The sequence below is a fragment of the Ctenocephalides felis genome, unplaced genomic scaffold, assembly GCF_003426905.1.
Source record: "Ctenocephalides felis isolate EL2017-DRISC unplaced genomic scaffold, ASM342690v1 CF-g0.4_SCAFFOLD_01886, whole genome shotgun sequence".
NCBI lineage: Eukaryota > Metazoa > Arthropoda > Insecta > Siphonaptera > Pulicidae > Ctenocephalides > Ctenocephalides felis.
The window spans coordinates 19,768,179-19,787,413 of record NW_020538040.1 but is presented as its reverse complement, the minus strand read 5'-3'; the positions used below and the strand labels follow the sequence as shown (position 1 = coordinate 19,787,413).

The 19,235-nt window shown below is 28.7% G+C and overlaps 1 protein-coding gene across 1 annotated transcript; it reads left to right on the top strand.

The window, feature by feature from the left end:
* Positions 1-500: 500 nt before the first annotated feature.
* LOC113374730 (histone-lysine N-methyltransferase SETD2-like) lies at positions 501-17,238 on the top strand. The gene is given in 21 exon segments (XM_026614702.1): positions 501-2,321; positions 2,324-2,976; positions 4,082-4,249; positions 5,229-5,357; positions 8,645-8,944; positions 9,029-9,126; positions 9,438-9,745; positions 9,871-10,019; positions 10,092-10,184; positions 10,327-10,813; positions 11,175-11,432; positions 11,509-11,685; positions 12,477-12,716; positions 12,806-12,967; positions 13,000-13,240; positions 13,337-13,528; positions 13,657-13,923; positions 14,620-14,858; positions 14,982-15,038; positions 15,561-16,097; positions 16,971-17,238. Coding segments are annotated over 21 exon segments (6,534 nt in total). The 5' UTR covers positions 501-704; the 3' UTR covers positions 17,133-17,238.
* Positions 17,239-19,235: the final 1,997 nt, after the last annotated feature.

Here is a 19,235-nt window from a genome sequence, read left to right as displayed (position 1 = left end):
AGCAATTTGCCTTAAGGCACGATGCCATGCCCATCTAGCTGTAGAATTACACAGTGTGATAACAGTTGAAAATTTTATCTTAACTATTGTTAAAAAGTTTAAAAGTGACTAAATTTAATTTCTTATTGGTTAAGTCGATTATTCGCGCATATTGCATTCACACCTGCTCACACCTGGCTTTAATTAAAGTGGCATCTCTACTCAGGTAGTGTATCTATGGTGTAAGGTATGGAAATGTTTGCGCTATCACTCTTGTACACGCCGTAAGATAGAGGCACTGCATACAACTCTGGCCGTCATTTTATGTTATTGGTTGTAATTTAATCATGAATTTTGTTTAGAAATATGAAATTCCTATTAACAACAATACGTGTAGAATGTTTCCCATTTGTGAAACAGTCTTATCGCGTTTGAATATTCCTCACATAAAATTTTTATATTATAACAAATATTGTAACAAATGACCGGCTCTGAAGCCAAAAAAATAGTGTGAAATCAAATGAAATTCTATCAATTAAACTGAAATGTGATATTATAATTAATTACAAAGCATAGCATTGCGAGTTATTAAATTAATTCATTTTTAAATCACAACTTGATCAATACATTATTTGATCAAGAAGTTACTTTTAATTTTAACTAATCCAATGTATCTCAAAAATTCACATTTTTGGATTTAGGGCATTAATTATACTATTGGAAAAATGGCCAGAGGTAAAAAAAGAGGTGGTACATCAAAATCCACCAGAGGTAGACCACCAACTAGACGAAGTAAAAAAGTAGATGAAGTGTCTCCTGAAGAGGGAGAAAACAATGATACTCAAGATTCACAACCTATTGATACCTCTGCACCATTAGATGATCCTTCGTTTGATAATAAAAATTCTGTTGTTGTACTTAAAAGGTTACATAAAAAATTTGATAGATTTCGATATGTTTCAAATGAGGGGCAAAGATTGATGAATGAGAGAAGGAATTCTATTGAAATTAGTGAAGATCTTTCCTCAAATCCAACCATTGAATATAACATTACATCTGAACAAATTCACATAGAAAATCCTGAAGCCGATTCTACTGAAAGTAATCTTGTGAGCTGCAATGACAATAAAAATATTATTTCAAATAAAGAAATTGCCAAGAATAAACTAATAGTAAATGAAAGTATTAAAAATAATGTTTTAGGTGAGGACACAAATACATTAGCTAACAAAATGACTGACAAAAATATTATAGTTGATGAAATTATTGAACAAACTATTGTATCAAATGAAATTTCTAGAAATAGTGATGTCTCTGAAGAAATTGTAGAAAATATTATATATAATGAAATTAGTGAACAGTGTGATGATGGAAATGAATCAGACTCTCTAGGTTATCAAGTCGTAGAAGAAGTTCTTGTCACAAATAAAAATCCTCTCTGCCATAAAAATACTGAAAAAATGACTTTGTCCGAAAATGTTTATGCAAAATATATATTATCTAATGAATTTAGATCACGTTCTAGATCAAGTGACGATGATTCAAACAGTGTAGATAATGCCTTATTAAATGGTGAAGAGGTAAACATAGGCAGTCTCGAGGAAATTGTTGATATTCAAGAAGAAACTACCGTAGTTTTTGAAATAATTGAAGATTGTGATGAAGATAGCCTTACTAGTTCAGATGTATTTGAGGAGAACAACACAGAAATTATGACAGTGGAAGAATTAAGTTGCCAAGATCACCCAGAGGTGGTCAGCTATGAAGTTGAAATTGAAGAAACTATTATAGCTACCGTAGAGGAGAAAATGGTAGTTGATAGTTCAATTTTTGAACAGCACGAGTGTAATTTACATTCAGAATTAGAAAAGGAGGATATAGATTATTCAGATAATTCTTCCAGTGACATAGACGAATCTTCATCTGGTGTTTGCTTTGATATTGTTAAACATTCTTGTCAATCTATTGATGAACAGCATCGTAAGACAACAGATTCCATAAAATCTATTAATGACAAGGTAGACAGCAAGTTATTGAATTGCTGGAAAGTGAAATTAAATTTAAATGATGATGATGAAAAGGAAAGCTTTGATGAAAGTATTGATGACGGTGTTGACATGAATGAAAGTTTTGGCGAAAATATTGACAATGAAAATGAGGAAAATTTGGACACAAGTTTAAATGAAGCTGATAACTCAGACATAGCATTGAATGACGATCTTGTAAAAACCAAGGGAGCAAGTTATGAATTGGTAGATTCTAATCGTGGATATGGAGAAATTAAAAAAAAAATTCTACTTCATCGAACTCATCATGCGAATCTAGTGAAAAAATGACAACCGGTTCAATTATTTCATCAGTATCATCTAGTGATCTAAGTACGGAAACAACTGAAAATAATTTTTCAGCATCTACTGAAATAAAGGTTAAAATAGTTGAACCAAGTATTTCAATTGATTTAAGTGATTTGAATTTAAAAATTTCTGAAACGAGTATTTCATGTGCATCGAACGAAACAAATCTGAAACCATCAGAAGTTGCTCTAAGTGATGAACAACAATCATTAGAAATTATGGATAATACAAGTGAAGAAGTTTCACCATTAATAAGAAGATCAAATCGCATCAAGACCATCAGTGTTCTAAAGAAAAAATCAAAAGGGCATGGATTAGTGAGAAATGATAGATTTAAAAGATTAGATCAGACATCAGAAAAAGATAAAGACAAAGATATATCTGATTCCACTGAAAACCAAAATGATGCACTTTCCATCAAACCTTTGTCTAAAGAGCTTACATCGTCTGATAATTCTGATTCATCTGACTTAAAACCTGTTAAAGTAAAATCTCGCTGGCGAAGGACCAGTGAACTAGAAATGGCAACTCCATCCCAAAGTAGTAACTCCGATGATTCCAACAAAAACAGTCAGCAATCTAGCTCAGAAAATAAATCTAAAACACCAGAAGAACTCCAATTTGAAAAAGATATGGAAGAGCGGTAGGTTAAAATGAAGCAACGCACAGCTTTAACTAATGCGCAGTTTAATAATACATTGCATGATATGGTTACTTCTTTATTAACAAATGCATACGCTTTATATATTTGTTTACACTTTATACTAATACCTTTCAAAATTTGTGAAATTGATACAATATTTCTTATCATAATTGTTCATCTCAAAGTAGATGTTCAATAATTTGGTTTTAAATTAAGTTACATATGATCAATTAACACCTTTTCAACTGTTTTTAGTTGTAATAACTTTTCTGAGAATTTAAATCCTAATTTGACAAATTTTGAAATAATACTTACATGTATGAAATTGCTTATTCATATTTGTATCTGTTATGTGAAGTAAATAATATGGTCTGAATTAGTTTCTTTATTTGTATAGTTAGCATTCAGTATAATGAAAAAAATCATCACAAATTTTATTATAAGTACTAATTCACAAATGTTATTATAAGTGGTCATTCACAAATGTCATTATAAGTGCCCCAGAAGGTTCTTAGTAGAAGATTTATGTTGAACGGCGTTTTTTGTCATTTACTTCAGAATATTTGGATTGATCACTCTTCAATAGTAGCGCATTTGCTATATATATAAATAAGTAATAATCATTATGCAGAAAAATTAAGAACTCACACATATGTATTAAACAGTTCTTTTTACTTAATGGCTTTCATATAAATAACGTTTTCGTCGAATCCAACATCGTTAATATTCTTGTCACAATATATTTTTTGGAACACTAAGATATTTATCACAAAAGATAAGAAAAACGTTTAAAACACGAGTTTATAGCAAAATTTTAAACAGTACATATTGCCCAATCTGTTTTCCGAAAACTTTAACTGTCACAATCGCCGCTTAAAAGATTCGCGCAACGTCAGAAAAAATCGCTAGGAAGTTGGCGTTCATAGCAGCCACTACCAACTTACCATTTCTGGTGTGTGTGGGCGGAGTTTATAAAACTTTTAAAAACTATTATGCGAACTTTATTTTTAATATTTAATATAATTCTTCTATAATACTGATGAATTCGCACTTTTTATCAGTTAAACAGAGAGTTTTTAAATTTATATAATTCTTGTGATTACAGGCTAAGGCAATTCGTTCAGTTGCAGGAGAACGAATACCATTGCGAAAAAACAGTATGCAGAGAAGCGAAAAAAATGTTGTGCGACTGCTTTTTGACACCTGAAGAAATCGCCCGCGGTGAAATGGGATGCGGAGAAGATTGCCTTAACCGTTTACTAATGATTGAATGGTAACTCATTTAACAGTTTTAGATTTAAATTTTTACTTTTTCCATAAAATTTACGTATTATTAAAAAAAATTAACGATGCATGAACGCGCACTGATGTAAGTATTGAATTGACTTTTATTAAGTTAACCATTATTTTTAAAGAAAGGAATTAGAAAAGCTAATTTTTCGTTCAAAGAAATTGGAATATCTATTATACAAAGTTAGGTTATATCACATGTTAGTTTAAGTTAACTATTATTTTTAAAGAAAGGAATTAGAAAAGCTAATTTCTAGTTTAAAGAAATTGGAATATTTACTATACAAAGATATTCAAGTCATATCACATATTTTTATTTGAATTATATTCTGTTCTGTTACAATGGAGATAAAATACTTTAATTTGATACTCTAGTATAATCACTAAGTACCTGAATTTAGTTTTGTTTTTGCTTAATCATAACTTTTCCTGTGATTTTCATTCCTTTCATTTTATAGTGTAACCTTATGGAAAAAGTCATCAAGATGCAATATGGCCAACTTCTATGTGGCCTTCTATAAATATATAAATATCTATGAATTAGTTTTTAAGTTCATTGGCATTCTTTTTAACACATTCTTTGGCTAAAATACGTTTGTAATTTTGTTAAACTATGTATTCTTCATAATGAAATCTATTCTTTAAATTTGAATGTTTTATGTAATTATTGTAATGTATTCATACGTATTCATATTATAAGCAATTCATACCTTTACTTACTCTATCAATATTACTCATAAGTTTTATTAAATTTTGTCTAAAAGCAACTATTTTTTCATAAACTACATTTAATCTTGTGAACTGAATGAATTGATTGTGATTAGATACAATTGAACAATAATACAGTTCAATTAATAATTACTAAAAACACAATTATTTTTATCTAAATAAATATGCTGTTAGTATACTAATGTAGAATTAATTAATTATTCATTGTTAATTAATTAAACATTAATTTTTAGTGGTCCAAATTGTGTTGTCGGTGATAGATGTACAAATAAGAGGTTTCAGGAAAGTCAATATGCTAATTGCAAAGTGTTTAAAACTGAGAAGAAGGGATTTGGCATACAAGCAACAATGGACATGACGCCGTAAGTTATAGTTAACTTTGTTATTTAATTTTTAAACATACTAACCTATGTAACATATTATATGTAACTAACATCAAACATTAATAGATTTATCTTTGGATAAATTCCTCTCTTGCCTTACAGTTGTTTACTTTGAAACAACGAATAATTTAAAACTAATAGTTTGTAAAATGTCATAAAAGCTTAGTACAAAATAAATTAATTATGCAAATATGGTGAGTTGCAATTCACTGATTTTTTCTATTTTGGTTTCTTATCTTACACTAAACAGTAAGAAAGCGGGCTTATACGAGTATTAAACACTATTAATGTTTTCATTTTTATATGAACTTATATATATATATATATATATATATATATATATTAAATGTTAAATATGAACAATACACTTAATTTGGTAATAACACACACTTAATTTGGTAATTACAGACATTTCGAGACCATGATATGCCTCTCATCTTCAGTGTAATTTCAAAAACAGTTACTTATATACTACACATTCTTTAATATTTCATTTAAATTACATTTAATTTTTGATATACAAAAAACACCAACTATCCCTGGCAGTGCTTGACTCAGTACTAAAAACATGTGACACAGAAATATTCTAAACAAATCTTATGTATCGAGATGGAGAACACGATGGCTATTGTTATAATGTAAACAAAAGGAGTGCGCGATCGCATACTAAAATCAACAAATATAAAAACAGATTAATTTATTGAGAATAAGATAAATGAAAAAATTATAAATTATTAATGATGTTTATATAAGAGTCGTGTAAAATATTTGTGTGGGTTCTCAGATTTACGCTATTGTTAGTCCGAACTATTAACATTGATTCTGTCATGCTCCGTTTAAATAAGTCTTTTCATGGAATGTTTTTAGTACTAGGTCAAGCATTGCAAGGGATAGTTGGTGTTTTTTGTATATCAAAAATTAAATGTAATTTAGATAAAATATTAAAGCATGTGTTTATTATTATATAAGTAATTGTTTTTGAAATTACACTGAATATGAGGCATACCATATCACAAAATTCTATATTATATATATATATATATATATATATATATATATGTGTGTGTGTGTGTGTGTGTGTGTTATAATATTGATTTTTTTAGTATATAGTCATATAATTTTGATTTAGATAAAGTTCTTTTTTCACTCAAACAAGTAGACGACTCAATGATCTTTATAATAAGAATTGATAAATTTCAACCAATTTAGATATTCTATACATACTTAGATATTTTATATTGTCAGTGCATATTTACAAAAATAATTGATCTTTCACAAATTGCGTAAACAAAATAAAATCACGGCAACGTTTTATGAAACACAGTGGAAAATTTTTACAGGATCAGGTGAAGCCTGTGTCAATCACACATAAGTGAAATGATCCAGCGTACTACTCTATACAAAGTTTGGACTCTGGGGAGAATTTATAAAAATACTAAATTATGCTGAAATCTACTTTGGGGTTAATTGTTTCGATAATCTGCAATCAGCTATTGATGGCATACTTTCCGGATTTAGCAAAATGGATTTATTCTCCAGTTAAATTGTTTAAGATGAGAAATTTCTAGTTAGAAGTCGCAGTCATTGAAAATTGTCAGAATTTAATTTATCAGGAAATTGCCTATTTTAAAATATAAACTACAGTTTGTAAATTAGGTATCATTTGCATTTACCTAATTTTATATAAAATATTAAAAACCAAAACTCAAAAAGTTTGTTTTACTATTTTTGCGCGGATCTTCAGAAATAAATACCTCAGACCAATTTGAACTGGATTGATGATAAATTCAATTAGATGATTTATTTATTTAATTTGAATATATCATGGACTTTGTTCATGAAAACTAGAAGGAAAGTTTTTTTTTAACATTTTAAAAGCTAAGAGTATGACATTGCGAGTATAGACCATAGACAATTGGTATAGACCATGGACAATTGGTGGATATTTTAAGGCATGTTAATTGCAAGCATTAGTAATTTGTGCTGTATATGTAAATAGTTTGATGTATGTTCAATATAGTTTAGGGAGGTATTATGTTTAATTACATTATCTCTTGCTTAGAACTCATAGTATAACTATAAGTGTATATACCTATAGTATACTATGCAAAATTATTAAATGGTTTATAAACTAAATATATAGACTGAATAATAAATTATTTATTAAGTTATATTAATCTCAAAATGAAATGCCTTTGTTTCGATGACTGTGATTATTGCACTGTGTTCTATTGATGCAAGTGAAAGATCTTTCTATTTTTGTGATAATGCATTAAATATCTCATATAAATATGATAGTAAGATTCGATGAATGATCAAAATGGCAAAAAATATCTCCAAAATTAAAATTATTATTATATTTGTATTCTCACTATTTTTTTTAAAAGATTTAAATTTTGACTGTACTTGAGTCCAGATTAATATATTGATTAAAATCAGTGGTGTTGTCGAGCCGGAACGCGTCGGAACGCGTTCCGGCAAAAAAAAATTTAAAAAAGAATCGCTACATACAGAAAATGATTTAATAAGTGAATTTTAAAAATTATAATTTAACTAATTTTTATTAAACGTTCCTATTATTGTAATAAACATACATATATGTGCACAAAATGGGTTTTGTAATGAATATCATATACATATATATGTGCACAAAATGGGTTTTATTTCTTTCTTTTTCCAACGGAACCGGAACAAACACGAGAACCGTTTTTTGAACCGGTTTTTTAATTTTAGCGTTCCGGCAAAAAAAAATTAGCACAACACTACTGATTGAAATTGAATTTGACAAACATCTTAGGTTGTATATTTCTTGGGTGTGCGCATACATATGTATTAAATTTGGATATAAAGTGAAGATTAAATACTAAAATTTAAAGAAGACCACAATTTTCAAAGACTTTGAAGAACTGCATAAGTTTTTTTTTTTTTTAATTTTTGTAGTTATAATTCTGTGAATTAAAAAAGTAAACAATCTGTTGATATATTTATAATGAATAAACCAATATTTTTTTATGTGTCTGTTTTTATTACCAGCACATATATAAAAATATCTAATAAAATGAATTATTATATAATATTGCTTTTGATGTTTATACTTATATGTTAGAAAAATTGAGTTGATTTTCAAAGAATAATTATTTAAAATTTTACTGAAGAACATAAATTATTATACATCTATTTTGACAAGTGATTAGATCGGCAATTTTTGGTACCTATTAATTTTGTTGTTTGTATTTCTTATCATTATCTACTTTGCTTTTTTTAAGTGGGGACTTTATCATGGAATACGTTGGTGAAGTTCTTAATACCGAACAGTTTGAAAAGCGGGCTGAGGAATACTCAAATGACAGAAATAGGCATTATTATTTTATGGCATTGAAATCTGACGCTATCATTGATGCTACAAATAAAGGAAATATATCGAGGTTTATTAATCACTCATGTGACCCGAATGCAGAAACCCAGAAATGGACTGTTAATGGCGAGCTTCGAATTGGGTTTTTTAGCAAGCGAAACATTAAGAGGGGAGATGAAATCACTTTCGATTATCAGTTTCAGAGATATGGGTTAGTTTGTATTCTAATTTTTACTTATACATAGAAGAATAATTACATGTACAATCATTAATATTACTTAAAACATTTTATTAGAAAAGAAGCCCAAAAATGTTTCTGCGAAGCTTCAAACTGCAGAGGATGGATTGGTGAAGAACCGGAATCTGATGAATCTGATGAGGTTTCTGAATCAGGTTATTAATTATCGACATAAGCACGCTGTGGATCAATTTTTTTTTATTATGTAGTAATTTTACACCTGTCTATTAAAACTGTAGGATTAAAAAAAACTTAAAACATACAAAATTTTCTGACCATTGTCAGCGATTTTGAAAATTTACATATGTTAATGTAACATGAATATCTTTTTCAATCATACCCTGGTAGTGTCGTGGTCAAATAAACTTTATTTGTTTTGTTAGAGTAGCATTGAATTTTATTGTATAAAACTATATTCAATATAATCATCAATATTTTATTATTATTTGAATAAAACTATTTGCAGAATCAGAAAGTGAAGAAGAACCAGCAACTTGCGACAGCCCAAAAGCAAGTGAAATGCAAGAAGAAGAAAATGACAAAGTAGAAACTGATAAAGATGAGAAAGCAGTTAAACCAAAACCTAAGAAATCAACTAAGCAATTAACAGATTCTGAAGATGAATGGATTCAAACTCAGGAACCAGAGGATATTGAAAAAATAAAGGCATCAGATAAATCTCCAAAAATCAAAAAGAGAACACTGGGCAGGTGGGCGGGCAGGAAAAATAAAAAATCTATGGTGCATAGGAAAGACATATTTGAAGATCTTGATGTGAGTTTAAAATAATGAATTAGAATATAACGCAAACTTATGTACAGACATTCATAAATTGCTCTGATTAAAAAATGTATTTGCCTGTATCAAGGGTTTGATTAATATTAAATATTTTCTAACAGCTTGACGAGGAAATACAAATGCTTTCAAGAACTGGCCTGAAAAACCAAGCTCATACTTTAACATTATCGCGGCTGATGGTTCGAGCTAAAGAAACTCAGCATCGCATCAATCTTTTATCAGTAATTCAAGGCGGAGAAGTACCTTGCAGGTAATTTAAACAAGATAACATCATATTTATTGTTGTTCAGTATCATAAGATAGTATATTAAAAATGTTTTAGACGTTTGTTTCTTGATTATCATGGGTTGAGATTGATATACAGTTGGATGTGTGATTCTACTACTAATAATAAATCTTCAGTATTAAATGACAAGCAAAATGAAAAGGAATTTATTAACTTAAGGTAATTTGTATATAAGTGAAATCATTATTACTATAACATATCAATTTTAATATAGTTATTAATAACATTATTAATAAGTTATTAATATTATCAATTTTATAATATTGTGCAGACTAGAAATTTTGAATACTCTGATGACTTTACCTATTCCCAATAAAACAATGCTTCAAGATTCTAAAGTGCTTACCACTGTCGAAAAATGGAGTCAAAAGTTGGATGACTCAGAAAAATCTCCTAACTCATCACCTTCCGATGATAGTGATGCATCTAGAACGCCGATTTTAGTTGATGAGGCAACAGGTTTAATTATTGATTCTGTAAAACAAGAATTAGATTCTGCAAAACTTGAATCTAAGTCATTAAATGAGAAAGACAAAATTGGAAGCATTTCCAAAACTTCCCCGAAATTAGAGAATGATGAATCTTCTCTAGATAACTCGACAGATGTTAAACCAAAAATTGAACAAATAGACCATGATAATAAAGAGCTTTCAAATGAAGAGAAATTTGATGAAGATGCCATTTACTTTACTGAATTAAGAAAGAAATTAGTTGAAGTTGCGTTACAACTTTTACTGAACTGGAAATCACTTAAAGAGGTAAATAACTAATTAGTGAAATTTTTTTTGAATACTTCTGCATTTTAACTTAATTAGTTTTGAATAATAAACTTAATGTTTTACTTAATTAATGAATGAAATAAAAAAAAGCGAATTTATGCCAAATGTTTAAATAATCAAGTTTAGTTTTTTGCACATTACTATTCTGTATGATTTGACAACAGAATTTATAAGTGTATGGGTGTGTGTGTGTGTGTACATATTATTATGTTTTAATTTTGTTGTGATTGTTTTTAAATTTGATTTTTAAATTCTTTTTACTTGGAGTGTATTTTATGAAGGTTTATATGAGCTCAGAATATTATATTTTTGAATAGTTTATTTAACAATAAATTTTTAGGTTTTCAGGATACCGAAAAGAGAGCGAATTGAGCAGATGAAAGAACATGAACGTGAAGCAAATCGTGGGTACACTGACCCGAATTCTGAACGTAAAGATATTAAAAAATATAGATTTAAGTCTTCAGGCAAAGAAAATACTATTAGTACTTTGGGTGCTTCAGGAGGTCCTACACAATTGAGATCAGTGGTAAAAAAATTAGACAGGAACAACAGTTCACTTTCGAAATTTCAAAGAAGGCAACTATTTGCTGAAAGAGTAAGTTCATACATTTTTAACTTGAATATGATTTAACACTTTACTTCATTCATTATATTACTTTTCTGTGCTTTAGGTGGCTGCAGAAGAAACCGAGAAGCGTCTCCGAGCTGGTCGTGAACTTTGGAGGGCTCACAGCAACCATTGTTCTTTAATGGGTTTTGATCCTTTAACTACTCCTGCACCAGATCCTAGTACAGGCCTTCCCATGTATTATGATCCTGTTAAAGAAGAATGGAACACTCGACAATTGGTGAGTTATTATTTGTTTATTTTAAATGTAATTGGTGTTTGTATATATTTTATTATATTATCTTTTTAATTCAAAAGACCACAGGATCTGAGGAGAAGGTATGAAAACGGCGCTGATATTTATTTAATAAGTTCTTTGTTTGTTGATTATGCTATTATAAAAGAATAGAAAAGAAAATATTATTTACAAAGATTACACAATTGTTTTGCTAGTCTGTATGTTTGCTTATTACAGATTAGTAATTTTATTAAAATTCTTTAAATGGTTTTAAATTTATTATATATATATATATATATATATATATAAACACAAACACAGTTTTCATGTATGTGTATGTGTATGTTTATAAATGTTTAGTGAAGCCTGTTATTATCCGATCTATTTTATGGTTTATTGTTTTTGTGCGATTTTATTTTAAAATTGAAACTGATTTCACCCTTTGAGGCCACTTTTGTGAATATATGCATAATATAAGCGTTTACTATTTGTTAAGTTTCCAATATATCAATACACATAATGTAATGTTTATATCGTATGTTGCAAGCTCAATTTTAGCTATGCTACATTTTGATTTTTTATGGATTATTGCATTCGGCATGAGCTTTTTTGCCATATGCAGCAATATTTAAATTTTATGTGATAGCATTCTTCTTCAATTAAATCAATATTTAGAGATATAGCTGTGTATGTATTATTTCTCACATTTGGTTACACATTTGCTACCATAATCATAATAGAGCTTGAGTTGCTATTTACAATTTAATAAATAAACTTCACTATATATCTGGTAGGATGCCAGCATAGGAATGCATATAAGTCAAATGATGCCGCCACAACCTAATGTGATGATGCCGCCACAACCTAATGTAATGATGTATCCCAATCAGCCAGCTTACTTCCCACATCCTGGTATGATGATGCCAGATCAATTTGGTCAACAACAAATTATGATGCCTTTCCCAAATTTTCAAAACAATGTGGTTCAAACACTACCCGCTCCAGAGCAACAGCCAGTTATGACACCTACACAGGTATTTATTAGAAAAAAAACTGACTATTTACAAAGCTGTTTATAAAAGATGCACTCACGAATTTTTATTTTAATTTCTCATGTTCACAGCAGATCCAAATGATGCCTCCCGGAAACGGTCCGCCAGTTATGATTCCCCCAGGTCCACATATGATGACTAACAACCAAACACATTTGTTAGCTCCAGGTCCTGTTGTTCCCGGTCAGCAGCATATTATGATGCCTGGTCAGCAGCATGGATTCCTGGTGGTCCACAGCCTATGATAGCACCTGGTGAGCATCCTGTAATAACAAGTGCGCAACAGATGATGCCGCCCTTCCAACAATCAAATATTTCCATGACACCTGAACAGCAACAGATGATGACATTTATGATGGCATCAGGGCAAAATGTTATACCACAGCCAAATATAACAGCTCAAGAAGAATTTGTGGACGAATCCGTTATAAAAAATTCAAACATAGATAAAGAGAAATCACATCGTAAGAAGAATAAGAAGAAGGATAAAAAGAAGAAAGATAAAGGTCAGATTTGATTTTAAATGTTCAAACTTCAGCTTATTAAATGTTTCAAAAAAATGTTTCATAATATAAGTTTTTTTTTAACATTTATTATCTTAGAGTCCGTTGTCTCAGAAAAGGATACAGAGAAAATAAACATTGGTGCAGCAAATCCTTACAAAATTCCTCCCCCTGAAGATTTACCTCCTGGTTGGTTATCTGCGATTGATCAGAATGGTAGAATTTATTATTATCATAGCAAGAAACGTGTTTCACAGTGGCTGCCACCGGACATGTGCAAAAATATTTTCGGTAAGTGGAAAGATGATTGTCAGATTTTTTTTGCTTTTGTGATAGTATATATGTTAGAAATAAAATTCAAATTAATTTTGGAATCAAATAAGATAATTTATTTAATTAATTGAAATATAAAATTTCAGGTCGTTTTAATCAATTTGAAGATTCGGACACTTCGGATGATGATGAATTGAAGACCGAATCTAAACTTATTAAAAATATTATCCATAATAACAAGATAATTAATTCAGACAATTCTGATGATTCTGACAGTGACAATCTTGAAGATACTCTATTGATGAGACAAGTTCATGGAAATATTTTATCTAATCAGAGTCCTAGTGCTTTAACTCTAAAAGGTCTTGATTCAATAAGGAAGGCTCGGCATGAGCAATTGGATAAGAGCAGAGGTATCTTAATACATGAATAATTAAGCTAAATAAGATAACAAATATATAATAAATTCAACATTTAACAATTTACTATTTGCAAGTATCAAAATTCATACATACAAACATATGTACATTGTATATATATTTTTTATTTATACATTTGTTATAAAGTAAAAGCTTCTTATTAGCAGGTGATATTATACTTCATAAATATACCACAAATACAGAAACAGTACTACTTACTTACTTTTTCGCTGGCAATATAATCTAATTCTTTGAACAGCTGTGATATCTGTCTTGCCTAAAAAATATTTTCCATTTTAATAACTTCAATGATTTATAGAAACTACGAATAATATAGAAATAATTTCTAGTCAATAAACTTATGTTTAGTACACGGCACAAATGTTTAATTTGTTTTATTATTTTCAAGGAACAGGGTAAAATATTCTTCTGATTCAGGCATTTTTTTTTAAACCATGATTTGTACTACGATGTAACTTTAAAATGTTTATCGGTACGCCTACAACGTTGATGCCGGTACGCATACAACGAGATACATCGAGAGCGAACAGTTCGGGCGTAACGGACTTCCGTTGAATTGTACGGATTTACACTCTAGTCGCGCCTAAAGAAATTTTACTTCAAAAATAATTCTAATTCAAAATTTTCGTTTTATATATTTTGCATTTATATGCATTCTGTACATTTTAGTGGTAGTAATGAAAGCTGAAGCTGAATCGACAACGCCTAGCGACGACCAACATTCTATTTACGAAATGACTATTCCTTTGAACATTACAAAACCGACTCTGAATAGTCCAGTCTACAAACCGAAACGTGTGCGAGAGCTGCAACCAGGTTCAGCTGCTTTTGACTCATTGTCATCTCCTGTGGTCAATTCGGATAGTAGTCAAGTGGGTGATGTGACTCCTCAGCCTGATGATACCATGGTAATTATCAAATCAAATTTATAATTGTCATCACTAATTTTCTCATAAAGGATTTAATTCATATTCTACTTTTTGTAATAATATATTTTTAATATATTTCACATATTATTGCGAAATTAATATCTGAAGGATAAAAAAAGAATAAAGCGTAACGGATTAGTTACAGAAATATTGATAAGCGTGAGTAATTAATGAATTAAGATTATAATTAATTACACATATTTCTACATTCCTATGCAATATGTGTTATCTAGTACATGTAACCCCCAAATAACACCCATTGGAGATAGCACTTAGTTATTATGAAGAAATGATTTAAATTATTACTTCTATAGATTTTAAGTATTTTATTTTTAAGTATTACTTCTTAAGAAAATGTATTAAATATGTATATTATCTTTTATTATGAAATTATATAATATGTAGCATGGTTTTTTGAAATTTTGGGTGTTACCTGTATTATTATATGCTTATAATCTTAATAGTTCTAATAAAGCACCAAAGTTCTTTAACATTGAAGTTAATAATTATATGATTAAATGTATTATCTTTTAATTATAACATTTTATATTGATGTTAGATTTCTTTTATCCACCAACTTTATTTATTTAATTATAAAAATATTACTTTATTCAAGATGTAAAATGTGTATTACAATCCTTTCATGCAATGAGTGTATTCTCAATTATATTTTATTTACAGCCTCGCAGTGAACATGATCGCATGCATCAGAAAATGGAGATAAAACGCTACAAGGAGAATAAAGAAAAACTGAAAATGAAAAAGTATTTGAAAATGCAGCGTGAAATCATGAAAGTTAAAGGTATGGAGTCTAGGCATTCAAAACCACAAGTAGTTTTACCAGTTTCAAATCCATCTGAGGAAAGTAGTCTTCCGATGATGATACCGCAAGCCCTGCCTGAAGAAAACTTAGAAAAACAGCAAATTTTAGCAATTAAGCGAAAATCTTCATCACATGAGCAGAATGTCCTTCATCACCATCAGAAACGATTGAAAGCTATTGAAGAAAATAAAAATCAAACACTTGAAAAAAGCAAGGAAGATATTCCGTTTTTGTTTACTTTAAGTGAAAATTCCAAAGAAGGCCTTAGAATCAAGGAACAGTTCCGTGTTGATGTTGCCAAAGTTATTGTCAGCCAGTTGAATCATTTTAGAAAACCTGATTGTTTGATTGGTCGAATTACCAATACCAAAGATTTCAAACATTTAGCCAAAAAGGTCAGTTATATAATTATATATAAATAAAGAAGTATATATATATATATATATATATATATATATATGTATGTATGTATTAGTTGGGTTTAAAGATAGGACGCTGTATCAACAAAAAATTGTATAAGTGTTTCAAAAATTTATAGAACAAATCCCATGCTCGAACTGTTGCAACTTTTTTGGGGTGACTTTTATCCACATCTTTTATAGCTCAGAAAGCTGCTTCTAAATTATTGTAAGAATTTTAGCTGGACTTATACCCTTTACCAACACTTTCTATTTAAATTTAAATGATGTGTATGCTCATACTTCCTCGCCATTCTCATAGTTTTCAATAATTTCACGCTTTAATTCAAGAGACATGGAGCTTTTCTTTGGACCCATATTTATAAAAGTAAATAATATTTTGTAAATGTACAAAATTGAAGCAGAATCACTATTAATGTATAGTTAAAATTTCTAACATTAAAATAATTCTTAATATATTTGTGTGGGTAAATCATAACTACGAAAATAATATTAATATATAATTAAAATGACTAACTATAAAATAATTTACTATCATAAAACACCCAAAATATTTCTATGGTAGCTAAATCATTGTTACAACTGACGAAGTTTTACATTTTGCCATTAATATTTTTCTAGAAAACTCTTACTCGGTCAAAGCTTATATATCGAAACACTCGTATGTCGGGTCATTCGTAAGTCGGGGTACTACTGTATATATTTTATAATACATAAAAACAAACATTTATGATTTTGATATTAATTTTATTATATATTATATTTTATGTAGTATCAACATTATCTTTCTTTATAATTTTGCATATAACAATATTTTATCTGTTGATTTACAAAGTATTATTATTTCAGTTAACACACTTTGTTATGGTAAAGGAACTAAAACACTGCAAATCTGTAGAGGAATTGACTTTCAACGAGTCTGTTAAAGTCAAAGCCAAAGAATTTGTCAAGAAATATATGGTAAAGTATGGTGATGTGTATGTGAGGCCCCCGCAAGAAGCTGTTGACTGAGTTGAATAATGTGTTCATGACTTATTATTATTGATAGGTTTTGTATATTATATGTGTATGTATTGTTAATTGAATTGTATTATATTATCAAAGTATGATTATTATGAAAGAGCAGTGTGTCATGTAGTGATAAACAATGTTTTTCGATAATAATTACGTTTTTATAAAAAAAAATGGTAAAAACACTTTACATGCATATATTTGTTATATATGTGAATAAAATAAAAGAAACGGTTTTTTTTTCAAATTGGTTGTATCAATTCATATGTGATTGAGAGTGTGACTTTAAACTACTGTACAAAAATGGCATTGTTTAACCTTTTAACTTAACTTATTGTTAGAAAAGTGTTTTTTCTAGAACACATTAATCAGATATAGAATTATATATATATATATATATATATATATATATATATATATATATATATATAGTTTTGTTGACGTTGATACATATTTGAAGTATTTTTGCAGCCCAATAGAAAAATTCTTTATTCTATTAAACATATTAATATTCAGTATAAAACCAGGAAAAACACAAAAAAAATAATTATAAAAATTATTAAATACACTAAAATTGTGCTAAAGAACAACATACTAATAAATAATTAATAAAAAGGAAAAATTGAAAGAGCAACATGATGCCCCAATTTGAAGCATGTTTTTTCATCGATGTATAGAATTAAAAAAAAAATTTTTTTAATTCGTAGTTTCATATGAAACTTAAGTTTAAACTATGAAACTATATAGTTTCATAGTTTAAACTAATCGACATCTTTGATAGTATGAATCACGACAGACTTGAATGGGTTTTAAAATTTTCAGAATTTTGAAAAAAATTCAAATTACTCAAAAGGGCATTTTTTCGAAAATTTAAAAAAAATCAAAATTATCCAATTCTTTCAAAAAAATTAAATAACGTACGGAAAGTTTCAGCAATTTGCCTTAAGGCACGATGCTATATGCACCACCATTTAAAGATTGCTTTGAAAAAATATGGTTAGCTAAAAGAATAATTGCGAAAATAATTAATTTTTCTATGAATAAATTTTATTCAAAATGTTAAAATAATTAATATCATCTTTATACTAATGTGTAGAATAAAATTATTTTAGCTCACAGCAAATTTCGGATATTAAGCGTCACAATCAAATACGCTTATTTATCTATGCAGATACGGTTAAAAATTAGCTCAATAATAACAACTAGTGGTGCATGGCATTGTGCCTTAAGGCAAATTGCTGGAACTTTCCGTATCGTAACAAAATGTTCGAGAAATATTAAATGTTTTCAAACTGATTATTATAAATTCTATAATATCATCTAATATTAGAAAAATTATATAAACTGAATTACAAAGTTAAAGTTATTCACTTGAGCTTTAGAACTTCAACCAGAATTAAAATTGAAATCTGAATTATATTCGATATTAAAAAAAATGAAAAAAAAAAAAAAATTCCAAAAGCAATTATTTTGTCAAAACAAGCAGAAAGTTTTTTGAATCATTCAAATCGGATGCTTAGTTCTCTTAAAAACTGTCATTTTTGCACAATTAGCTCGGTATCTCCGAAACGGCTGGATCTGCTTTTGCCAAAAACTAAACACAACTTCTCCCAATCATTTACAAACTGTCAAATCGAATACTCCGTTCTCTCAAAACCTCAATTTCTATTTTCTGCACTCTTTGCTCCGTATCTCCGTAACGGCTGGACCTGCCTTTGCCAAAAACTAATCAGCACATCTCCCTATCAATAGGATTCGAATGTTTTAAACCATTCAAATCGGTGGATTCGTGCGCCCGAAAACGTGAACGAAAAAATGCGGACATACAAAACACACACACATACATTTTTTCTGAGGTATGTCAAAATGTTCAGAAACCCTGAAACGTGAAGATATGCAAAAAATTTATTTTCGAGTTTCGGCCCATTACTATAACTACCCTACGGGAAGTTAATAATAACATAAGTTCTCTTGGAAGTTACACAATTTTTAATATATTACTTTATATTTATAAATATAAAGTAATATATTATAAATATAAAGTAATATATTATAAATATAAAGTAATATATTATAAATTGTGTAATTTCCAAATCCAACAAT